At 44.1% G+C, this 26748-nt stretch overlaps 1 protein-coding gene across 2 annotated transcripts in view; it reads left to right on the forward strand.

The window, feature by feature from the left end:
* Positions 1 to 26748, forward strand: part of SH2B3 (SH2B adaptor protein 3) — a 176725-nt gene that overhangs the window by 104568 nt on the left and 45409 nt on the right. For both annotated transcript variants that reach the window (XM_066603242.1, XM_066603243.1), the window contains exon 4: positions 24978 to 25079. In XM_066603242.1, coding sequence (XP_066459339.1) covers positions 24978 to 25079 — 102 coding nt within the window. The remainder of the gene's footprint in view (positions 1 to 24977; positions 25080 to 26748) is intronic.

The raw sequence follows: 26748 nt of genomic DNA on the forward strand, positions 1-26748 counted from the left end.
CTCGGGTCTGAGCAAGGTAGTTTCAATGTTGCGAATCGGAAAGAGTATAAGGAGTGGAGAGCTGTGACATAGGATCCATGTATTCCCATCTTTTCCAGGACCGCAAAAAAGATAGCTCCATGAAAGGCTGTCAAAGAACTTTTTTATATCAAGTGCAAGAGCTGTCGTAGGTGTTTTGCTTTTGATGTGCGGTATAGAAAAGGTTAAGAACCTTCCTAACATTGTCTGGTGCCTGCCTTTGATGGTATGAAACCTACCTGATCCTTATGTATAAGACGTGGGAGGAACAGATTTAATCGTTTGGCGAGTATGCTTGGCAGGATTTTGTAGTCTAGATTTAATAGTGATATTGAGCGATAATTTTTTAGGTGAAGTAGGGTCTTTATTCAGTTTCGGTATCACCGTAATAAGGGCGTCTAGGAATTTGCTGGGTATGTGTTTCCCATCTAGGATCCAATTTTATAAAAGCATAAGCGGGGTGGCGAGAAGAGTGACAAATTATTTGTAGTAAAAGTCTGTGAAGCCATCACGGCCAGAGGCTTTACCCAATTTTGGGTTCTTTATCGATTCTTTTATCTCCTCCTCTGTGACTGGATCATCTAATTGTTGGTTGTAGGGAGAGTTTTGGGAGGGACAGGTGTTTTAAGAATTCTCTAGGTGTAGAGGGTTGGGATTGTGGTTTGTGTTTATATAAGGTGCTGTAAAATTTCATGGAAAACCTGAGCTATTCTATTCGGGTCTGAGGTACAGGCCTCGGTTTATCGCTTTGCATTTTAAGGTCACTTTATGTCCACAAAAAGTGTGTTACAATGTATTTGAGAGTATTCGACCACTTTTCTTCCGTTATTCTTAGAATGGAAATATTAAAAAAGCCATGCAGAGACCTCAATATAAACATTTGTAGACAAGACATTTCACACCTAGCGCTATCTAAATCATCGGCCTGCTTGTAAACAACTCATGAGGTATTGGCTGAAGGGATGTAGTACATTATGATTTATCTTTTTAGCTGCACCCTGTCCTTCATCTGCAGAGATCATAGTAACATTAACTCCTTAAAGGGGTTGTCCCGCGCCGAAACGGGTTTTGTTTTTTTTTCAACTGCCCCCCCCCCCCCCCCCCCCCCCCGTTCGGCGCGAGACAACCCCGATGCAGGGGTTAAAAAAGAACACCGGACAGCGCTTACCTGAATCCCCGCTCTCCGGTGACTTCTTACTTACCTGCTGAAGATGGCCGCCGGGATCTTCACCCTCGGTGGACCGCAGGGCTTCTGTGCGGTCCATTGCCGATTCCAGCCTCCTGATTGGCTGGAATCGGCACGTGACGGGGCGGAGCTACAAGGAGCCGGCATCCAGCACGAGCGGCCCCATTGAGGAAAGAAGAAGACCCGGACTGCGCAAGCGCGTCTAATTTGGCCATTAGACGCCGAAAATTAGACGGCCTCCATGGAAACGAGGACGCTAGCAACGGAGCAGGTAAGTGAAAAACTTCTTATAACTTCTGTATGGCTCATAATTAATGCACAATGTACATTACAAAGTGCATTAATATGGCCATACAGAAGTGTATAGACCCACTTGCTGCCGCGGGACAACCCCTTTAAGGAGTTGGCCCTTTTTTTCCATTTTCGTTTTTTTTCTCCCCCCCCCCCCCCCCTCTTTTAAAACATCCTGACTCCTTAATTTATCCATCAACGTCGCTGTTGTATTTTTCAATGGTGCTATTTAATGTACTATATAATTTACTGAAAAACTTTTAAAAAATTCTAAGTGGAGTAAAATGGGAAAAAAAAACTGAAACTGCAAATTAGAATGCAAGTAATTCAACTGTAAATATTAAACCCAAGCAATGAACAGAGGGATGTCTGTGAGGCGTACATGGCCATATACTATAGAGGGAGCCTCTCCCAAGGTGGCCTGACCGCTAGAGTTCAGGTTGTGGGTCTTGCTTTCCGCTTGGTTGCTGACTTCCAAAGGGGCGAGAGTGGTCGTGGAACTTCTGTAGGGCCGACTTATTTGTGAGGAGGCCAAGCTGGAGGAGAAGAGATTCTCCTTTAGCATAGGAGTGAAATCCATACTGCTTGTTGTGAAAAGCGAAGCAAAGACAAAAAGGAAAGGACCACCGATGACTTATGTCACTATTCACTAGACAAAGCAGGAGGGGCTTCAGTTCTCTGCGCTTCTGTATTGTCCCTGGTGAGACCTGCTATGGAGATGGATAGTTTCGCTCTGGAAGCTTTGATCACCTTCTGACGTTTAACAATAATAGCTATAGGCGGACCTTCTTTACATTGTGCTGCCAGGGCCCGATGGGCTCTATCCAGTTCCATATGAGAAGGCTCGATATCAGGGATAAGTGATAGAAGGTCAGAGACTGCTTTAGGGATGTCCGTGATAGTTTCTGGTAATCTCCTGACCCTAGAATTTTTTATTCTAGATCTATTTTCTAGATCTTCTATCTTCATATTGGTGGCTTCTAGGCATTCTTGTAGGTCTGACACCATCTTAAAGTTTTGATTAACTTTGGACACGTGGAGTCTACTTTGGAATCCAGTCTTTTCCCAATATCCGCGAGATCTTGGCTTAGGGTCTCCGTTATAGTTGCTGTAGTTTTGGAAAGCTCGCTGGTTAGCGGGTCTTTAAATCTTGATAGAAGAATGGTGTCTGGAGTGTAATTTGGCTGACATGACGGAGCTGATACTTATCTTGCAGAAGGGGTATCAGGGCCTTCTTGTCTTTTGGTTGTGTAGTCAGTCCGTTCCTGGCAGTAGAGATCCTGGGACATAGAATCTGAATCAGGACTATGTAGTGGTAGCAAGAATTGATCAGGGGTCATTTTGCTCAAGGCTTAGGAGGACCTCCGCATCTAAGTTGTGTGTGGTTTTGTTGGTAGTTGCTGTTTGTCAGGCATATTAGAATGGGTCGTAGCCATTTCTAAAAAGTCTTTGGCTGATTTGTACTTTAGTATTAAGTGGTATTTTAGTCTTCCTGCAACCTCTGGCCATCCACACGAGGTAAATTAGTATGTAGTTAGGGTAAGGTTACATGAATGTTTTTGTGGTGATGCTGATTGTCACTGTGTGTGACTGTGCTGAGCTATGCAACTCTGCGACTACATGGCTGCAGTAGGTAGCTGCGTGGATGCACCCATGTTATGTGGCATGGCGTAAAGATGATGCTGCAGGTTGGAGGGCTTTTTGTTGGTGCTGCAGTTGATTAATCCTTGTACTAGGGGTAAAGTCCTGATGTGACCAGGCTATCAGGCCTCTCCCAGGGGCTATCACTGCTACTATATGTGAAGAGGAGTAATGTTGGGATCTCCAGTCCCCGAAGGCTAGTTGTGGTGTGGGCCCTTCTAGTGGCGTTCAGGCTGCGTTTTTTGTTTTTTTTTGGACTCTAAGCCCAAAAGGAGGTTTGCTCACCTTCTCCCCCTTGGTCAGGGGGCCTGTGTCCAGGCTCTTCAGGAAGGACTGCAGACCTTAGTTTTCATACTAAGTTATTGTGATTAGGGATCTTTGTATAGGCAGTATATCTGCTATTGATTTAAAAGTGTAGGTCACAGGAGGTTAAATAGTTAATTCTTGAATCCATTGTGTACAAGTGAGCATTTATTTAGCACCTTATGACCACCTGCAGACGGCCGGGTTGGATCCCTCTGCGAGAATTCTCACAGCGGGACCCGACGCGCCCCTGCAGACCAGTGTGGGTCTCACCTGCTCCCGCGGCTTCGGCTCTGTGATGTGTCAGCTGCCGGCCAGCTGGCGCGTGTGCAGAGCGGAGCCGGCGGCCCGGGAGTGACATTTCTGTGCCGGCCTCTGCGAGACCCGCACAGAAATAGAGCATGCCGCGTTTTGTTTTCCATGTGTGATTTTATGCGGACAAATCGCGGTAGTCTGCCTAGGATTGCGTTTTCTAATGCAATCCTATGGCAGCTTCGAAGGGCGGAAATTCTGCAGGAAATCCCGCCGCGGAATTTCCTCCCCTGTGCAGGGGACCTATCTGTGAGCTTTATACTTTGCAGAGGTTTTCTCATCCTAAAGCCTGTGTTAGACACAGCGATTATCACTCAAAAAATCTTTTGAGCAATTCTTCAGCGATAATCGTTGTGTGCTTTTTTACAGCACAAGGTTGCGCTCCGAGTGGGAGAACCATAAAACAATCGGGGCCGCTTGTGTTCTGCATCTAGCTGTTCTGAGCTCAGAGCGCCCGGCTGTTATATAGCCGAGCGCTCAGAGCGGTGGATAAAGAACACAGCTGGGCAGCTGTGTTCCTCATACCCCGCCTGTCTTCAGGGAGCGGGATACAGCTGAAACAATAGTATCAGCAGTATCCTGCTGTGAATTCCTGATAAGGCTGATCATTGACTTTCAGCATGCTGAAAGTCAATGATGAGCGACAGCATAACGAAAACTGCACGATGTCAGTGCAGTTAGACACAAGAATTATCACTCAAAAGACGGCTTTGAGCGATTTTTGAGTGAAAATCATTGTCTAAATCAGCTTTTAGATTTATACTGACAGTTGTCTGTTCACTGTCTTGTATACGACTTTTTGATTGCTTTTCATTGAATTTTTTCTTGGAGATAGGCTCACTAAAAAAAGCGCATTTCTGGTGTTCTTTTTTTTAAAATTTTTCTGATTGTTCATTGTGTGGGGTAAATAATGTGTTACTTTGCTAGATCGGACTTTTATGGACGCAACAATACCAAATATCTATTTTTATTTTATTTAGATTTTAATATAAATATGGCAAAAAGTTTATTTTTATTTTTTTAAATAATTAGTAAAACTTTATTGATCTTATTTTTACTTTTTTTCTTAGTCCCCAGAGGGGACAACAACCTTTGCTGCTTTGATCGCTCCTGCAGTATGATGTAATGCCACAGCATGAAAATTGTTAAGAATAGTCTGTAGTTTAGTAAAAACGGAATTTGGGATAGACATCGTTACGGTTGTAAAAATGTAGATAATGCATGGCAAAACCATGATTTTAACCGCTCTATCCTTCTTGTCCAGAAAATAAAAGGTTTACGAAAGTTTATTTTAAAGTTGTGGAATGCTCTGAGCTTCCGGACGCTGTGGATGCTTTCTACCCCCCTATTTTACCTAATCCCCATTTCCCTATTAGTCTGTTTTATGTTGTAAAGCATCTATTAATCTTGAAGTCTGTACATCACTGATGGCTTCCCCATCCATGGAGATTTGCTGTAGTGATAACCTGTCCTATGTATGGGTTACTCGGTGGCCACGGAGTATGAAAGGATGGGGGATGCCGGTGGCGTTTTCTCCTGTTAGGGCTGGCTTTATGACTATAAATGAAAAACACTTTTTGAAATGATGCTGTAATATGTGTGTTTATTGAAAACTCAATAAAAATAATTTTAACAATAAAAGTTGTGGAATGTAATAAGTATGGGAATTTTTGGTGAAGGCATAGGAGCTACAGCTTGTTAAATGGATTCCTAGATAAGGTATGGAATGGTCATTCCATACATACGGTAAGGGATTCATTATATGTTGTCTAGTTTTATCCTTAATCCTAACACCCAGCAATTGACATTTTGTATTGTTTACCCTATAGTATGACATTTTTCCAAATTCAGAGATTAAAGATTGGGTTTATTTTAAAGAGGAGGTAGAGTCTGTTAAAGCTAAAATGACATCTGCATATAGTCCTATATTATGTTCCTAATATCCTAATTCAATTTGTCTCCTTTTTTTATTTACTGTAATTTGTTCAACTAATGGTTCAAGAAGAAAAGCAAAAATAAGGGGTGAGAGAGGGCATTCTGTCAATTTACTGTTAAAAATAGCTTCTTTAACAGGTTGCAGTAAAGTTACTATAGGGGCCTCTAGCATTTCTGATTCAAAGGACTCCTATAGTTTGCCCCATTGAGCACCGTCACCAGATCAGGGGCCAGAAGGGAAGAGTATTTTTTTTATATAATAACCATTGGAAAAGCCATCCGGGTCTGGAGATTTGAGAAGTTTTAACGTTTTGATGAATTCTAGAACTCCACACACAGAGATCTGGGTAGAAAGAGAGGCTAATTGGTCAGGTGACAGGCACTAGAGATTTATGTTCTGAAGATAACTTGAAATATCCTTCCGTTGTTTTCCTCAGAAACAAATCAATTCTTGAATAGGAGGAATGAGGCAGAGATAAAAAGTATAGTCTCTCTGAGCCATGAAGACAGCGCCAAACATTATACAATTTCTTTCTCTGCAAAAGCGGGACTATAGAGGAAGATAATTTAGATCCTGAAGGGGAATCCAGATACAAATTTATAACTGAAGCCCCCCCCCCCCCCCCCCCCCCGCAATTCAGAGTGCTTTTTAGTATCTTAGCAGTTTCTTTCAAGATGTGTGAAAAATCTAGCTTGCCACTTATATGGGAAATATACAATCACTACAGTGAGAGAGGCATGATTAATCTCAGACAAGAATTATGAAATGGCCTAAAGGATGTACGTATAAGTCCTGCTGAGAAAATGATACTGAGGTTACTGATTGCAATTAATATTTCTTTTTTTTTCCTATTAGGGTTTCAGACAGAAAAATGTGGTTATTTAGGATGAGAGAATTTAGGGTATCTATCCTTTTATAAAATGCGTTTCTTGAGCGAAGAATACTTCAACGTGTAGCTTGAGGGCCTCGTGCCTTAATGAATTGCGTTTTAAATGGACTGCTCAAGCCCTTTACATTTAATGAGGAAATGGCAATAGGTATGATGTATGAATAAACAAAAATAGAGGCTGTGTTGTCTTCATGGTTGACAGACAGCGGTTACTGATTGCAATTAATATTTCTTTTTTTTTCCTATTAGGGTTTCAGACAGAAAAATGTGGTTATTTAGGATGAGAGAATTTAGGGTATCTATCCTTTTATAAAATGCGTTTCTTGAGCGAAGAATACTTCAACGTGTAGCTTGAGGGCCTCGTGCCTTAATGAATTGCGTTTTAAATGGACTGCTCAAGCCCTTTACATTTAATGAGGAAATGGCAATAGGTATGATGTATGAATAAACAAAAATAGAGGCTGTGTTGTCTTCATGGTTGACAGACAGCGGTGGACATGAAGTATAACAAAAGACCTCTAATTAATATAACCAAAACAAAAATATTAGAATAACACACACAAATACTGAAAAGCAATAGAACAGTGTTCACCTAGTGCCCATTGTACTAAAGGTGAATAATAATTTGGAGGTATTAGCATATCCAAATATCATGAATCAGGGCTTCTTTAGACAAGCCAATTGATCGTTTGAACAAGCATGTGATGTCATCGTTGGCTCGTTTGTTCATGCACTCTGTTTATACAGGCAGATACATTGTTGGCTCGTTCAAATGAGGAATCCTTTAGTCTTTCACAGTCGCTGTTTAAATGAGTGAGAAGGACTGAATGAACACTGTTTAAACCGAATGATAGGTGAACAAACTGGGCTATGATTCAACTTGTGTGCTTGTTCTCCTGTGGGCCTGGCATAGATTTGCTGGCTGTTCTCGTCTGGTGTCCTCCCCTGGCCCTGTAATACCACTGGTTGGTAACCCACAGTTTCTATTCATGGTGTCTAATGCATCTTTATCTATCTTACCAGAGGTCCCATTTCCTTGTACATGCAATGTTTTCGACCCTTTGGGCTTAAGGCCTCTCTCCTACTTGGGCAGGAGACACCTGCCTTTTCTTTGACTTTGGAACTCTGTCCTTTTGAAAAGTTATGCTTCTCATTTTTGGCTCCATCACATGTGGTCTCCTTAATGTATGGGTTCTTGCTAGATGGGAAGGTTAGCTATTCTGTCCCTAGGTGGAAGGGAGCTTGGGAGGAAGAGTTAGGTTGGACATTCCCTGGGAAAACTCTGGAATAAGGCCTTTATCCTTACCCATAAAATGCTGATCTCTTGTGGGTGTGTGGCGACCACGGGGTGCCGGAAGGGATCCTCCTTCCCACGCTGACTGTTTAGATGCGCCGTCAATTTTGACCATGGTATCAAGAGGTAACTGCCGTGATCAGAGCTAACTCTTATTGCTGCAGTTACCGTTAGCTGTCAGAAAGAGCTGATGGCTGCTGGGTATGGAGCGAACTCCGCTCCCAAGCATGCTCCATGCAATCTTCAAGATCACCTAACATAAATTTACATTAGGCGGTCGTGACATGATTAATAAACACTTCCCAAAGCATCCAAGTTTTTGATTTCTTCCTAATTTTACATTTTAAATGTTGGGTGTTTCCAACTTCTTGGAGAGTACTTTATATGTATATGCATAGCAATAGATATGTTACAAAGAAAGTGCTAAATTGGCTAGCTTATATCTGTGATAAGAGTGCCTTCGTCAAGGTGGTTCCAAACAGTACAGTTATTTAGCCCAAGGTATAAGAAACATGTTTGTGGGGATCTGAGCACAGTTAAGTTAAAGAGTTTTTTTCTTTATAGGAGGACATGGAAGTGTTCACGATTTCCAGGAACTGGTCATTCCAGTTTTATAAACCTTGCAAAGGCTGTCACTTGTATATTTCAGACTGTGAGTTCAGGCTGTTTAATATAAGCAGCGGACCACGTATAACACGCATGTGCTTCTTTACTGCTGGTGGTAAAGGAGCAAACGCATTGTATAGCTGTGCAGCAAAGTGTGATTGTTCTCCGTAAGAGAAACCAAGTCATCTTGTAGATATGATACCTTTTAATGGCTAACAAAAATACATGATGTTATAGCGAGCCTTCGGGTCTTCTATGGACCCTTCCTCAGGCTTAAAGGGGTTGTCCCGCGAAACAAAGTGGGGTTATACACTTCTGTATGGCCATATTAATGCACTTTGTAATGTACATTGTGCATTAATTATGAGCCATACAGAAGTTATTCACTTACCTGTTCCGTTGCTAGCGTCCCCGTCTCCATGGTGCCGTCTAATTTTCAGCGTCTAATCGCCCGATTAGACGCGCTTGCGCAGTCTGGTCTTCTCCGTGTTGAATGGGGCTGCTCGTGCTGGAGAGCCGCTCCTCGTAGCTCCGCCCCGTCACGTGTGCCGATTCCAGCCAATCAGGAGGCTGGAATCGGCAATGGACCGCACAGAAGACCTGCGGTCCACCGAGGGTGAAGATCCCGGCGGCCATCTTCGCAAGGTAAGTAAGAAGTCACCGGAGCGCGGGGATTTGGGTAAGTACTATCCGGTTTTTTTTTCAACACCTGCATCGGGTTTGTCTCGCGCCGAACGGGGGGGCTATTGAAAAAAAAATAAACGTTTCGGCGCGGGACAACCCCTTTAATGTTTCACGGTACCAAACCTTTTTTTTTAGCTGTGCAGCAGTGACAGAGTTAATCTTGCATGGGAATGCACCGTTAAGAATCTGTGATTGTAAGCAGAGCACTTCCTTGAGCAGAGGGTATTGTGACAGTCATGTGAATTCCTTAAACGAATGCTGTTAATTGTGTTATACGCTGGTTTGACATTCGCCCAATCAATAGAGCAGTTCAGCTTCCAGTGGAAAGTAACAGTTACTTGTGTGATAGAAATCTGACTTCTTCTGTCCCCTCTCATCTGAATTCTCTCATCATGCTTCTCAACACAAGTTCCCTGATAAACTTATCTTTGGGTTGCATCCATTAACAAGAACTCTTATCACAACAGCTCATTTTTAGAACTGGGGCAAAGGCCTAATGTTCTTATATTTGTGCTATAACTGTCCTATTTAACACTATTTCATCCATTTCGTCAACTGGTTGGAGTATGTCAACTTTAGGGCTATTTCAGACGACCATATATCGGCCGGGTATTCACGCTGGCCAATATACGGCGTCTCTCTCTGCAGGGGGAGGGGGCTGAAGAGCTGGGAGCAGTGCTCTGAGTTCCCGCCCCCTGTCTGCCTCCTCTCCACCCCCTCTCCACTACTTGCAATGAGAGGAGGCGGGGCTAAGTTTCATGAAACAGCTCTGCCCCCGTCCCACCTCCCCTCATTGCAAATAGTGCAGAGGGGTGGAGAGGAGGCAGAGAGGGGGCGGGAGCTCAGAGCACTGTTCCCGGCTCTTCCAGCCTCCTCCCCCTGCAGAGAGAGACGCCGTATATCGGCCGGCGTGAATACGTGGCCGATATACGGTCATCTGCAATAGCCCTCAAGCGTATGTTTACACATAGCGGAAATGCTACAGATTTTCCGCAACGGAAAATTCCGTGGCAAAATCCACGCAAAACACAGAGTCAAAATCTGCACCATCACTCCAGATTCTGCAATTCTGCCCAGATGAAGCTGGCCTTAAAGGGGTTGTCCCGCGGCAGCAAGTGGGTCTATACACTTCTGTATGGCCATATTAATGCACTTTGTAATGTACATTGTGCATTAATTATGAGCCATACAGAAGTTATAAAAAGTTTTTTACTTACCTGCTCCGTTGCTAGCGTCCTCGTTCCCATGGAGCCGACTAATTTTCGGCCTCCGATGGCCAAATTAGCCGCGCTTGCGCAGTCCGGGTCTTCTCCTGTTCTCTATGGAGCCGCTCGTGCAGAATGCAGGCTCCGTGTAGCTCCGCCCCGTCACGTGCCGATTCCAGCCAATCAGGAGGCTGGAATCGGCAATGGACCGCACAGAAGAGCTGCGGTCCACGGAGACAGAGGATCCCGGCGGCCATCTTCAGCGGTAAGTATTGAAGTCACCGGAGCGCGGGGATTAAGGTAAGCGCTCCGGTAAGCTTTTTTTACCTCTCTGCATCGGGGTTGTCTCGCGCCGACCGGGGGGGGGGGGGTTGAAAAAAAAAAAATAACCCGTTTCGGCGCGGGACAACCCCTTTAAGCTTGCTTCACTTGGACGTATGCGTATTTTTGTGTGCATTTGTGCTGCGTATTTGCGCGATGGGCATTGCATTTTTGCGTACATCTGTGCATATTTTACTGTGTTTTTTCTGCATACATGCCTTGCAAACACACAAAAAACATGCAAGCATGGTCTGTTTGATTCAATGGCCAATTAAGTTTCATGTGGGCGAGTTGATGCATAATACGCACCAAAATATGTAATGCTGCCTTTTTTTTATTGCATAATCACAAATTTTGCACGCGTAATACACGGTGCAAATGCGACATGTGACTAAGCCCGAAGTCATATTTCTAACATTCAATAAAAGCCCTAGCCAATCCCAGTATTTAATGTGTTTGATCTGAAGCACTCCTGATGCAACTAATGAAACCCTTGATTAGTTGTTTCAGGCGTTCTTAAATCAACACTTGATTTGTACATGTGTGCACTTATGAGGAAAACTATTCAGGGAGTGGAATAATATTGAGAATACAGTAATCATTAAAAATGACATTTTGTGTTGAATTTGGATAAGGCTGCCTGTCCACGGGCGTTTTTGCATTGCGTTCCTTGCGGCGATAATCCGGTCGCAGGGAACGCAATGCACGCTTTCCATAGCGTCGCTATAGAAAGCGCAGCCCCCCTGTCCACGAGCAGAGAACCATAGCTATTCTCCGCTCGCGATCGGCAAATTGCAGCATGCTGCGAATTGCCGCAATTTTCCGCGGTGAGCCTATCTGTCAGATAGGCTCACAGCGGAGATCCGTCCTGTGGCTCCTGTTCACCGGTGGCGGATCTCCGCCGCGAGATACCGCAACGCCCGTGGACAGGCAGCCTAAAATAACACTTTTTATTTTTGTTGTGTTGAGGTATTTAAAGAGACTCTGTCACCTACTTTTTAAGTCTGGTCACCCACGGAGAGGGCTCTGGGTGCCCCCTCTGGCACGTGTGCCATAGGTTTGCCAAAACTGCCCTATCCTGTAGATAGGAGATAACTTTATATTTTGGTGCAACCACTTTACATAAGCTAGATATTCTGGGATAGTAATTCACCTGTGGGCCTGGTGGTTGTTCATTCTCAATACTAGATACAAGTATGAGTAAGTAATAGTTCTAGAACAGCATCAGTGACCGCAGGGATTGTTCATTCTGACTACATACACGATGAGTAAAGCTGGCTTTATGCACTGTGATGATGCATGCAATTCAGAAATATGACTGCTTATCTGCTGTAGCTTGTGATTGTGAAGAAAGGGTCTGTGCATGGGGTTATCAGTATTGTACTGAAGCTTTCATTGTAGTCCCATGGTAAGAGGTGTGGAGAAAAGTCAAGCTGCTAGACCGTTTGGATTTGCAAATGTCGTTTGATGTTTTCAAAGTAAAATTGAGAGCTTGCACTTACACAGCAATTTGCTGAGGTACATTTGAAGTTTTTAGCACTCTTGAAAATTTTCAATGTCAGCTATATGAATTACTGTAAATTTTTTGGAAGTCTTTTCATTGTTAAGACAATTGTTAGCTGACCATTGTATGATGCCAGTCTTTTTTTTCGTTATTGGGGTTTTGATTGTAATGTTTTCAGGCATCGCACACCTCACATTACACACAACTAGATTGAGCCCAATGTTTGCTTCGCAAACCTAAAATGTTTGCGAAGATGGTTGTGGTGAACTTCTAAATCTGCTTGGTTAGGTGATTATGCAGTGTTAGGCCGCCTGCAGACGGGCGGGTCGGATCCGGCGGCGAGGATGCTCGCCGCGGGACCCGACCCGAGCGCCTGCAGGAACCAGCGCGTACTCGCCCGCGGCTCCGGCTGTTTGATGTGCCGGCTTGCCGAGCAGCCAGCGCATGTGCAGACCGGAGCCGGCGGCGGGTGAGTGACGTTTATGTGCGGGGCTCTGCGAACCCTGCAGAGAAATAGAACCTGCTGCGGTTTGTTTGCCGTGCGAGATTTCACGTGGCCAAACCGCGGCCATTTGCATAGGATTGCGTTTGTTAACGCAATCCTATGCAGGCTTCCAGCGGCGGAAATCCCGTCGCGGAATTTCCGCTCATGTGCAGGCGCCCTTACTTTGTATGTGGAGCAGATATCTAATATAAAAAAAGCCCAGGTCTCTCTCTGTCTATGGCCGCCTGCAGACGAGCGGGTCGGATCCGGCAGCGCATACTCTCCCGCGCCTGGCGGCCCCAGCTCTGTCATGTGCCGGCTGCGGCGCAGCCGGCGCATGCGCAGACCGGAGCCGGCGGCCGGTGAGTGCGTGCCCCGCACAAAAATAGGACATGCCGCGGTTTGTTTGCTGCGCGAGATTTCGCGCGGCCAAACCGCGGCCATCTGCATAGTAGTGCATATTGTAATGCACTCCTATGCAAACTTTCAGTGGCGGAAATCCCGCGGGAAATCCCACCGCGGGATTTCCGCCCGTGTGCAGGCGGCCTATCTGTCTGCTCTGTTGCTCTATTGCCCTCTCTCTATCATTTTCTCTCTGGCTTTCTCTATCGGTCTGTCTCTCTATCACCTTCTCTCTCTGCCCCTCTATCGCCTTCTCTCTCTGCCCCTCTATCGCGCGCGCTCTCACATGACTTCTGTGAAATTGCGATCATCAGGCGTGTATTTCACGTGCATCAGAGGATCACAAGTGTTTCACATTGATTTCAACATCACATCACATTGCATTTGCATGCATATCGCACAGCATGCAAGTGCTTATGCAGTGCCTTTTAAGGTCCTATGGAAAATATTGGGCAAGGCGTTCCATGGGAATGTTTGTCCTGGTGACCACTTCCACTCTTGACAAGCCACACACCCTTTTCAAAACTGTTCTGGGGCTGGTGCAGAAAGGAGAAACGTTGCAAAATTTTGTGCAAATACATGTTTGCGCAAAAATATGCGGCTTCTTTATGCCACACACTGGTGTAAAAAGCTTTATAATTGTGCCCCTCTGTCTTGAGTTGTTGTTAACGTTTGTACTCTGGCTTCAAGATCTGATGTTGGTCTTGAAAATCACTTCTCGATACTTGCTTTGAATAGTAAAGTTATTTGTGCAAATACGTGCCAGTGATCTGTAGCACATGAAAGGATTATTGAAATCTTGGGGGAAATTCGTGAATTACAATAGTAAATGTAATGCCTGTTTAGTAAATTACTTTCTTTTTCAGGAAAGATGGATTTCTCATTTTCTTGGGTTCTGCCATATTTCCTCATATTCTGTTTTAATCATTGCGAGATCCAATGCCGAAGCCTCTCTCTTCTATAAATAAATCTGAGCCATAACCAGATGGGATTTGATGCTTATGCACTTTTACTTAAAAAACTACTGCAATGAAAACACATTTTCCATCACTCACTCCTCACCTGATGGCCTTTCACATTTCGAATGTCTCCTATTTACATTGCAGTCACCTCCATGCAGTGCAGCCTACCGTCTGATACGTATCAGACACCATTTTGATTTTTAGATTTCCTTCTAATTTATCTTCCTCTGTGCTGACAATCCCAGGACGCATCGCTCAGCATCACATCACCAGCTAGAGCCCATAGCAACCCTGCCTGCTGGAAAGACAGAGTGATTATCATTACCCTCTGCATTCTCCTAAATAAGCTAAAGACCATAAATATACAGTTTGGTACCCACTGTGAAGAACCTGTGTGGTACAGTCCATGCAGTTTCTTCATATAGGACATTCTGGTGACTAAAAAAGTGACTCATAACATAAAGCCAAGTAATTCCCATGTGATCACAACGGGATCACATGACCACTTCAACAGAAGGATTCCAGGAATAAGGTAGGGAACCTGACCCTGCCCGCGGCCGAGGACCCTGCGTACCTGCCCGGGTGTTCTTTTTTTTTTTTTTCTCTACTGCGGATGAGTGAGGAAGGAACAGCCGGAGCACATGCGCAGTAGAATGCTTTTCTTTTTCAAACTCCTGCTTTGCCGTGGAATCCGCAGCCCGTCCCCAATTCAAACCGGCCTAAAAGAAAAATGGATGTCAACATATACTGGGCAGACATATGCCAAAAGAACACTTTTTAGCGTATGTTAGGTCCCATATCTTGAATATTGATTGACTGCATCTACACTGCGGTTACAGCCCTAGAGGTTGACAAGAAAGACAAAGATATTCAGTTAAGCTAATATTCCAATACGGCAGCGCTAGCTGGTTGGAACAGGGTGCAGCTGATATCAGGTGCTGCTTACCCAAACACCAAATATACGAGTAACCAAATGAAGCGCTCACCTAGATATACAAACTGTGTATATAACCACAAGTAGTTTACAGTAAATTCTTGCTATATACCCAGAAGCTGAGTTACAGAACAAACTCGTATATCATGGACTGTCACCATTAGATACCTGAATTGGAATTAGACGATTAAACTGCTCAGTCTTTACAGAAAAATGCAATATCATGAGGATATAACCTCTGCTCTACCAAGGACTAATGTATACAGCCACCTGCATATCATCGATGAGAGTCGACAATATATGGGTTTGTCCTTTTACTGCTGTTTCTTAGTATAGCATAAGCACTTACTGTAACTTCTTGTGCGTGTATACACAGTTTGTTTGTATATCTCGGGGAGCGCAGATATCTTAGGGCTTGTTCATAGAGTATATTTGACATGAAGCTTTAAAATCTTACATTATTGAATATGAGCTAATATGCTTTAAATAGATTACTTATTAAAGGGCCACTCTGGTGATTGTTTTAAAATTCATTCATTCTGTAGCTATCCCCCCAGTTTATATCAGTAAGCTAGTGTTACCTTGGTTAGTTATTCCTTTCTGTCTGAAGCTCCTGGTCTCTCTTCCCTCACATGGTCATGGGACCTCAGTTCAGACAGCTCAGATCTGCTTGGGGTTATGTATTCATTTTTTAGTCAATTTCTCAGTCTCCATGATGCTGCTGCATGAATCTTCCACAAACACTGCTTTGGTACTGGTGTATCTTGACGCCACCGGAAGCTATGGGTGTGACAGCTGTCCCCAGGAGTGAACACCCCTGTGACACCCCTAGCTTCGCACTGGCTCACAAGATACAGCAGTACGTTGTGAGCGGTGGGGCTGCAGGGAGGCAGCCGCGAGAGCACAAAGGAGTCCGGCAGCGGAGCGGGATGGGGGGGGGACTCTGCGCTGGTCCTTCCGCGGAGAAATGAGAAGGGCTCCCGCCTCCCAACCGGGACTGTAAGCGGGGCCGCCGGTGCCGGAGATAGTACGCTTGCAGGCCACTAATGTAACTTGCAGCTGACAAGAACGGAGATTGGCAATTGCGAGACGGCGCAGGACACCAGCCTCCCATCTGAGAGCAGGGCCACCGGTACCGGAGATACTACAGCGCGAGGGCACTAGTGACTGTGGCAGTGGGGACAGGGCGCTGTGAGTGTGATGTGCAACCGGACACGCTATGTTTCCAATGTTTATTCAAAAAAATGAACTTGGCAGTCCTAACACAGTATAAAAATAAAAAACAACAAAAAACATCGGCCAATAGAGATGTGCAATGCGTTTTGGGGGATAGCCTCACCCCCTTTCTCAAGCACATGGCAGCATAACTAGTCAGTGATGTGTATATATAAGGGTCACGTATCAGTCGGCGTACGGTTATGCTTGCCCGCTATTACAGTTGTTTTGGCATGTTTCTGTACGATTTGGGTCATGTTGGAGAATTTTGGGCTCAACTCGCTATTGACCTTGTAAATACAGCCTTATAATTGAGGAGATCACAGCTTATCCTCCTGACTGTATGCTTATGGTCTGAAGCTTATTTAGGTGACTATAGAAGGCAAAAATGGTATACCATTAACTACTGCTACGCTGGAATTGATTAAAAGTGAAAGTAAAAATATCTCACCATTAATATGGTGTCTGATAACTATCAGACAAGGGGTTGCACTGCATATAAGTAACTGGAATAGAAAAGGGAGACCTCCAGGGTGTGACAGGCAATCAGGTAAGGGAGCAGACATGGATAAATGTGTTTTTGCCAAATTTTCCTTTTAAATATAATAATAATTGGTAGAGGGGATACTAATAAATAAGGGGGTTACTCGTGTATTGGCAGCAGCGTGTGTCAGAATCTGTTTTGGGTTTTGCAACACCTTCCAAAGATGGTGGAGGAGAACATTCATAAAAGGTTATTGGCACACGGGTGATGCTGGGGTGGAGCGAGATCCAGGATCGATTGACAAAAAAAAAATCCTTTGTAGTAGATGTCATTGTGCCTTCTAGCTAAAGAGTATACCACAGCGGTACATACATTCAGCTTAGAAGCTTCTCACGCCTATAAAATCTAGTTGATTGAGCATACTGGAAATACATGACCTTCATACATTGCTTCAGCAATAACAGGTTAAAGCAGAGACACAATTTTGTAGCCGTGTTTTCCTGTAAGGAGTCAGGCAATTCCCACAGTGGGAGTATTAGCGGAACATATCCGTTTCATTCTGCTAATTGGAAACATTAGCTTAGGGCTTGTTAGAGACATTTTAAATGTGAGGAGGCCCATCTACATAAACCACGGAGTGTCAGCAATACGTTACAGAACCTTCCAGCTAGAAAAGCGTTAAAACAACCCATAGGGACTGATTTGGTTTAAGAATCCAGTATTCAGCACACATTTTGGAATGAAGTACTGGTTTATGTGAAAAACACACTTAGGCTGCGTAGGCCAGAACTTTCTGGAGACAGCAGAAGTTTCCTGTGGAAAGGATGAGGCAGGTTTAATATGTGCATCTGTGCCGGACGCTAGTCATAATGACTTTTAGGGCGCTCGCACAGAGAGCAGACCAAGTCCAAAGAATGATGCATGAAAGCAAATGGGTTTTTTCAATTCCTAGTATAGTAAAGAAAACTACAATGATGAGCATGTTTAACCCCTTCACTCCGCTTACTGTAGGGATTGCTCTGTTTTAAAGACTCTATTGTCAAGTCAATCACAGGTGATTTCCTACCCCAATCTGAAACTGGATTTTTTTTCATTAATTTTCTGCTATCTCCATTAGGCCGGCTGCACACGACAGAACCAGATTCTGCATGCGGGTTCCCACAGCGGAATCTAGCTCTGATCTCAGCCCGGCAACCCTGTGTACCTGCTTTTTCTGTACGGCAGATGACCGCGGACACATAACCGTCGGTTATGCGCAGTTCAGATTTTTTTTTTAATAATTTGTTTTTCCCGTGCCGTCGCTAAACAATGATGCGGGTAGCCGCAATGTCAATTGGTCGGACAGCCTGCATTGACTTAAATGGTGATCGTCTGCAGCAAAATAGAGCATGCTGCAATTTTTCCTCCGCTCGCAGTTTGTTTCGACGAGTGTGAAGAAAAAAGTAATTTTACATACCTGCTGCAGATCCTTCGTGCGGACGCCGACCACCGATTCTGCAGTAAAAATCCGGTGGTGTGAAGCCAGCCTTAACTATAGTCAGTAGGGTCTGTTGAATGCTGTTGATATCCATCATACTATATGATATATGGAAGTGTGAACATAGCCTGGCTCTGCATTCAATAAATGAGCAGTATACAAAAACCCCATGTAGCTTTCATGGCCCATCATGCGTTTGAAGCACGGCTGCGAGTATTTACTGCTGGCATAGTTCTCATTATACGCTAGTGTTTTGTATAGACTGTTAGGGTCACCCATACCGCTCTCATGGATTTGATGTGTAACGGCATTATTAATCCCTGTCCATCACCGTTCTCTCCGTAGATGAACTCCAGTTGTTTGGACTACAACTTTTTTTTTCTGAGACTGAGCATAATTGAGTGTGCGGTGAAGTGGCCTAGAAAATGTGTGTTTAATCCATTCCTCCTGCACATTGTTTTTCAAAAAGCTCTTTTTTTTACCATGAAAATATATTTAGCGTAAAAGTCACTATACTGCCTGCTTAATAAAGACAATATTCAAGTCTGTATTGAGTTTCTCTAATCCAACTCTTGTCATATTAATCAAAAGGGCTTATACTTCCTAATAAGGACAAAAATGTGCTTCGTAAGAGAAGCTTCTGACTATTCTTCCCCTGCAGCGCAAAACCAAAGCATACAGACACATAAGTTGTCCTCCAACACATAACTGGGAACGCACACGGTTAACCCCATCAATACATTCCACCTGTATACATGCCCATTAATGCATATGGGGTCCTGTCCACAGGAGATAGTGCATTGTGTTACTGGCGGCGATAATCCGGCCGCGAGTAACACAGTGCACGCTTTCCATAACGTTGCTACGGAAAGCGTAGCCCCATGTCCACAAGTGGAGAATCATAGCGATTCTCCGCTTGCGGGACTCAAATCGCAGCATGCTGCGACTTGCTGCGATTCTCCGCGGTGAGCCTATCTGTCAGATAGGCTCAACGCAGAGAACTGTCAGTTCTCTCCCTTGCTCCCTGGCGGCGCCCGTGGACAGGGTGCCTTAGGGTGCTGCTAGATATAGTGGTTTGGTATTGTATTTAAAAACGCATCACAAAAGGAAGTGTAAAAAAGCAACAATGCATTTCTAAATGCAGCGGTTTAGAACGGCATTTGTAAATATGTCCAACTGCGTTTTTAACGCTCCCCATCATTGCAATGGGTGATGCGGTGCATTAAATAGTGCTGCAACACACTAATATAGAGCAGACAGTGTTCCTTTAGTGTGGCGTTATAAACGCCAAAACTCTTCTCTGAGAAGCCCCATTGAAATCATTGGAGGCTCAGTACAGCAGTTTTAGTGGCCGTTTCAAATGTCCACTAAAACGCTGTAAAAAACACCCGTGTAAGAGTGGCTTGAGGTCGGGCTTACATGACCATAATATCATTGCGTATGAAAGTACATTGATTTTCATCCATCCACACTTGTGTATATTCATGTTTTATTTTATCGTGTATTACGTGCAATAAAGCCCATTGTTTTCTATTTGCGCATAACAAAAGTTGCACAAATAAGGAAGCTGGAACAACACCTCTGCAGCGCCACCTATTGGATGGCAGCATTCTTTCAAATCAATGTACAACTCTTTAAACAAGTCTTTAAAACAATTGTAGAATTAGACTGGTAGAGTTGGAAAGGACCTCCAGGGTCATCGGGTCCAACCCCCTGCTCAGTGCAGGATTCACTAAATCATCCCAGACAGATGTCTGTCCAGCCTTTGTTTGAACATATCCATTGAAGGAGAACTCGCCACCTTCCATGGTAACCTGTTCCACTCATTGATCACCCTCACTGTTAGAAAGTTTTCTAATATCTAATGTGTGTCTCCGCCCTTTCAGTTTTATCCCATTGCTTCTAGTGTTTCCTTGTGCAAATGAGAATAGGGCTGATCCCTCTGCACTGTGACAGCCCATCCGATATTTGTAGACAGCTATTAAGTCTTCTCTCAGCCTTCTTTTTTGCAAGCTAAACATTCCCGAATCCTTTAACCGGTCGTCATAGAGCAGGATTTGCAGACCGCTCACCATCTTGGTAGCTCGTCTCTGAACTTGCTCCAGTTTATCTATGTCTTTTTTAAAGTGAGGTGCCCAGAACTGGACGCATTACTGCAGATGAGGTCTGACTAAGGAAGAGTAGAGGGGGATAATGACCTCACATGATCTAGACTCTATGCTTCTCTTAATAAATCTCAGAATTGTGTTTGCCTTTTTGGCTGCTGCATCACATTGTTGACTCATGTTCAGTCTATGATCTATTAGTATACCCAAGTCTTTTTCACATGTGCTGCTGCTTTGCCCAATTCCTCCCATTCTGTATGTGCGTTTTTCATTTTTCTTGCCCAGATGTAGGACTTTGCATTCCTCCTTGTTAAATACCATTCTGTTGGTCGCTGCCCACTGTTCAAGCTTTTCCAGATCTTTTTGAATACTCTCTCTCTCTTCCCTAGTGTTGGCTATCCCTCCTAGCTTTGTGTCATCAGCAAATTGATCAGTTTCCCATCAATTCTCTTCTCCAGATCATTTTATAAAAATGTTGAACAACACTGGGCCTAGGACAGAGCATTGTGGTACCCCACTTGATACATTCTTCCACTTGGATGTGCATCCATTTATGACCACTCTTTGAGTACAATCACTCAGCAAGTTGTGAATCCACCTAACAGTTGCCTTGTCAATGAGAGATGAGCGAGCATACTCGGAAAAGCACTACTCGCTCGAGTAATTTGCTTTATCCAAGTATCGCTGTGCTCGGGTCTGAAGATTCGGGTGCCGGCACGGAGCGGGGAGCTGCAGGGGAGAGCGGGGAGGAACGGAGGGGAGATCTTTCTCTCCCTCTCTCCCGCCCGCTCTCCCCTGCTCCCCGCTGCGACTCACCTGTCAGCCGCAGCGGCAGCCGAATCTTCAAGGACGAGCACAGCGATACTCGGATAAAGCAAATTACTCGAGCGAGTAGTGCTTTTCCGAGTACGCTCGCTCATCTCTATTGTCAATCCCATATTTGGTCATTTTTTCAATTAGGATGCTATGAGATACTTTGTCAAATGCTTTACTAAAATCAAGCTATACTATATCTACCGCGTTTCCATGACTAACCCAGTCAGTGATTCTGTCATAGAAGGAAATTAGATTCGTCTGGACCTTGAGACTTGAATTCATTTTAAATTAGCTAAGTGTTCCCTGACCACCTCTCTGCTTATAGATGGCCTGCATTCTTTTATTCCCCCAATAGTACAGGGAAGATCAGTTGATGTTACATCTACTTTCTGAGTGAAAACAGATACAAAATAGCAATTTAAAAGTTCCATCATCCTTAACCAATTCACCATTTTCATCTTTTAAGCATCCAATAGCTTTTCTTTTGCTTTTGGCATACCCCTAAATCCTTTTTTTTAATTTCTTTTGGCTTCTGTTGCAAGCCTCAATTCATTATTCAATGATTGGGAATACGAAACCAAGCCATAATACCATACACAGACAGCTGTTTCGGGGTGTTTGCCCCTCATCAGTGTAGAGTAGATTGCTGGCTTAGCTAGTAAGAGGTTTGTGACTTGGGATGGCAGGGGTGTCATCTCTCCTTAAGGACAGCACCTAGAAGGTGTGTGCAGATACCTAGGAGGTGAATGGGTCGTAAGAAGGGGCATCAGCTCTCCCCAAGGAGAGCACCCAGAAAGGGTGTGGAGGCACCTAGGAAGTGAGTGACTTGAAAGTCTCCTCACTCACTTCCTAGATGTCTCCACTTCTGGGTGCTTCTAAGGAGAAACTACCCCTTCAGACAAACATTGTACATGCGCAATTACAAAAAAAACAAGACTGCACATGACAGCGCATGCACAGTCAAAAATCACTGCTATACACGGCATTATGCCGGCTCACACAGCAGTAAAACGCTGCGGCCTTAAGGTACCTATACACGGACCGATAGTCTCCCGAAAAATTACTAAAACAAGCTATTATGGGAAACTGTTGGCCCGTCAACACATGGCCCTTGACAGGGCACTGAGGAAGAAGTGAGCTGAACCAGAACATCATCTGAGCGACTGCCTGTTTGCAGTGAGTAGAGGCTGGTGGCCAGAAGAGATCTCCTCCTCGTTCCACCTCCATTCTCTGAACAAGTATCTCTCCTGTGTAAAAGCACAGGAGCAATAGTCTCTGGGACAGCTGTCCTAAACTCAGTCTTCCCATGTAAAGGTACCTTGTACATTGGTACAAATTACCATCATTTCCGTACACTTTTACACAAATCCGCTTTTGTCCACACACTGTACTCTCTTGGGGCTCCTAATGTATTTAATTTCTGTTTTATTGTATATTGTATTCCTTCTACCTTCTTTCTCACAGATCACTGGCGGGGAGGCAGCTTGCTGTATCAGGAATCCTCCTCCACTGCTCCACATTAGGAGAACTTCCTGTAGAACATTAAAGCAGTTCTGCAGTGTAAAAAAGACACTTTTTATTTATCTTATCAGAGAATTTTGAGTTAAAGGGGTTGTCTCGCGGCAGCAAGTGGGGTTATACACTTCTGTATGGCCATATTAATGCACTTTGTAATATACATCGTGCATTAAATATGAGCCATACAGAAGTTATCCACTTACCTGCTCTGTTGCTGGCGTCCCCGTCGCCATGGTGCCGTCTAACTTCGGTGTCTTCTTGCTTTTTTAGACGCGCTTGCGCAGATGGAGCTTCTCCCTTCGGCTGGTCTCGGAAGCATCAGTGTTTTGGCTCCGCCCCCTTGTACGCGTCATTGCGTAGCTCCGCCCCATGACGTGTGCCGGTTCCAGCCTCCTGATTGGCTGGAATCGGCACGTGACGGGGGCGGAGCTACGCGATGACGCGTACAAGGGGGCAGAGCCAAAACACCGATGCTTCCGAGACCAGCCGAAGGGAGAAGATCCATCTGCGCAAGCGCGTCTAAAAAAGCAAGAAGACACCGAAGTTAGACGGCACCATGGCGACGGGGACGCCAGCAACAGAGCAGGTAAGTGGATAACTTCTGTATGGCTCATATTTAATGCACGATGTACATTACAAAGTGCATTAATATGGCCATACAGAAGTGTATAACCCCACTTGCTGCCGCGAGACAACCCCTTTAATAGAGGGAGTCCTCTGGTTAGGATGGCCAGAATGGAAAGAGAATATAAAGGGTGTTTCTTCCTCTATTTCTGGATGACCTGTTAGGCCAGGCTTACACAGACTTATTTGAATTGCGTTTTCGTTCGCGATGTATGCGTGTATAATATGTGGTTCATTGTGGCTATTACACTCACACTGGCGTTTTTTTTTTATTGCGTATAATACACAAGTAAAAAGGAATGCAGCATGTTTTATTTTACCGCGTAGAATGCACAATAGAGCCCTGGTCTTTTCTGTGGTTATGTACTAAACTGTGTACATATGTAATTGTATTGCGTACGTACGGCGTTTATACGCAACGTTGTTAAACGGCAGAGCGGGAAATTTAAAAAAAATGAGAGATACACTGTCATGCGCAGTCAAAAATCGCTGTCATACGCCGGCTCACGCCACTGTAAAACGCTACGTTATACAGAGTGTTTTACCACACAGTCGTGTGAGCACAGCCTGATTCAGACAACATCTTGACTTCACTTGACTTCAGTGGTTGTTATATCCATTGAAATGTATACATTGGGATAAAGTGGAGGATTAGACAGGGTGAAAGGATTCATTAGTGGTCAGTAAGCTTTGTAAGAGGGAAACTGTCAGGTCCCCAATTAGTGCCCACGTTGCAGGCCCTACAGTATGGTGAAAAATTTGCTGATTTCAAGGGGTTTTGTCACTAAAAAAAAAAATTAAAAAATCTTATACTTACCTATTTCTCCCCAGGCAGTCAGTCACCTTACCAGATCTTCTCCTCACCGATCTTCTCCTGGCTCCTCCAGTCCCCCAAATCACCTCACCTCCAGACAGATCCTGTTCTTCCTGTGACGAAGCGTACATTGTCGGCCTTCTGCTTCCTGCAGGGCAATGTACACTGTCAATAGTGATGTAGCGTTCACTGCCTAGTAGGGAATGCCGAATCCTCAACAGCCTGCTTTAGCGTGTCTGAGCATGTGTGATGTCTCACTGCTAGTGTTTCATATACTATATGAAACAGTGGCGAGATATCGCACATGTGTGCTAAAGTAGGCTCACCTGTAGTGTTCACTGCCCTGCAGCAAGTGAACTGCAGCTAATGGATGCTCCAAAACAGGAAGAAGAGGATCCGGACGGACCCACGGACTGAAGGAGCCAAGACAAGATCGATGAAGAGAAGATGCGATAAGAAGACTAATGGGGGAGGAATAGATAAGTATTGATTTTCCGTTTCCTAATGATAAGACCCGTTTAAGGAGTTTTGGAAACGTACATTTCAAAGATTTCACCCACCCTCAGATGAGTCTGTTGCGGCTTAATAAAAGCTGGAATCCACTGAGGGCTTCCCGCAGGTGGAATGTCAGGGAATTTGAAAAAAGCCATTGCATATAGTTTATCTAAATGTACATTGATTGATAAGTGTTAAGGTTTCTGGATAACCTTTTTTTTAAAAACATTTTGCTAACCTTTTCAGAAAAGTAAAGCTTGACTATTAAGAACCACTTGTACAACCCCATTCTAGAACTGTATTCTATGTGTAGAGGTGTGTATGTGGCAATATGAACACTTCCAGCAATCTAGAATACTTGATTGTTACTTTGTCTGATGTCCATTTTAACTTGGATGCTATGTTCCCCTTTTATTACTACTTTTATAAAAACAGTAAATTTATATCTCGTCTGCAGTGCTCCAAACCAAAGTTACGGGTTCCATGTTCTGCAATCCATGAAATCAGAAGGTGCACCCGGCTGGAGACGCCAGACAACGTTCACACATTTGTACTAAAGGTGCGTACTATTCAGAGAAGCTTAACCCATGAACATTGTGGACCTCAATTTTTAAAATTACAGCAAAAGTCTCCCAAGTGATTAATAATGAAGGATTCTTGATGCTTGCAGCTGTCACTGGCGAGAACACAGAAACTTACTTTATACTGTGTTACTATTGACTTCAATGTATATCAATATTCAGTAAGCTCCTATTCTTCCTCTAAAGTTGGCTGCAAGTAGCCAGAACATAGAACACATAGTGGGTATTTATTATACAATTTGTGACAGTTTTCTGGCTTGAAAAAAAGCTGAAAAATGTTGCAAATTTTTGGTGTAACAAAAAGGCATGTACCAAAATTTACAATGTTAACTTCCTTCTCACCACATTTCATTGCTGAGTGTAGTTCGTCAGTTGACAGTCTAGTGTAAATGCGGTGATAGGGGAGTCCACAGTCTAGTGTACCTCCTGCTGCTGGTCAGTCCTGATTCTATGGTTCAAAAGGTTTTTATTAAGTCTGCCAAACAGATACAATGACTAACGTTGTAGAATCATACTATCGAATAAACAGATTAATAAGTAAGCAGGTGTCTTTTCCTTTCTGATCTACATTCATGTTCAGCAAAACAGACTGTTTCATTAATAATGGCGTAAAGTAACTTTCAGATAAATTTCAAATATTATATCCAACGTATATTAATCAAAAGAAATGAACAAAAGCGATAGAAAGAAAGAAGAGAAAGAGAAGGAAAGTTCAGTCGTATGAAAGTAGGGAGGAGTTGAGGAAGGGTGGGAAGGGGGTGGGGGGTATACCCAGCCTCATCCTCTGCAGCGAGGATTATAGCTTATGGTAGTGTGGTCACGGTTAGATTGTTGGTCGTACCTGAATCAGGGAGTGCTCCCCTTTCGAGCCAAATATCCAGGTCTGTAGAAAAACGAAACTGATTCCACATTATCCAAGTGGTGAAATACTTATCATGTCTCATCTCGTCTCTTGCGCACAGCTCTTCCATGTATTTTAAATGATCGAGTGCCTCTAGCCACATCAATCTAGTAGGAGGAGTCGAAGATCTCCATCTCCTAGGAACGACCCGGCGCATGGCTAGTATAAAAAATCTGAGCAAGGAGCGCTTAGATTGCGCCAACGGACCTGGTATCATTGATAGGAGTGCTATTTCAGGGGTGAACATTATTTGCTTTCTGCAAACTGCAGAGTAGAGGGTGTTGATCTCCTGCCAGAGGGGGCGTATCAGTGGGCATGACCACCAGATATGAACAAATGTTCCAGACTCCGAAAAACATCTCCAACAGGTATCTGGATACTGGGGGAATATTTTTGCTAACCTCGCTGGTGTCTGGTACCATCTAGTCAGTATTTCATAGTTTAATTCTTGTATTTTACTAGATACGTTCATTTTGTGGGTTAGGGTGTATGCTTTTGCCCACAACTCCTGGGGGGCGTAATGCCCAGTTCCCTCTCCCACCCCCGCTCCAGGTCTCTGTTACTATTTAATGTGTCCTCCTCTATTAGCATCCGCTATAATTTTGATATTTTATGTTGATCTGTTGCGGTCGAAACACATCGTTTTTCAAAAGGGGTGATAGAGCACCCCATCTGTCGCAGGTCCCCTAAGGATCCTATATAATGACGTAATTGTAAGTACTGGAACCACGCTCCGGGATGGGGCC

The sequence above is a fragment of the Eleutherodactylus coqui genome, chromosome 5 (assembly GCF_035609145.1).
Source record: "Eleutherodactylus coqui strain aEleCoq1 chromosome 5, aEleCoq1.hap1, whole genome shotgun sequence".
In the NCBI taxonomy this organism is placed as follows: Eukaryota; Metazoa; Chordata; class Amphibia; order Anura; family Eleutherodactylidae; genus Eleutherodactylus; species Eleutherodactylus coqui.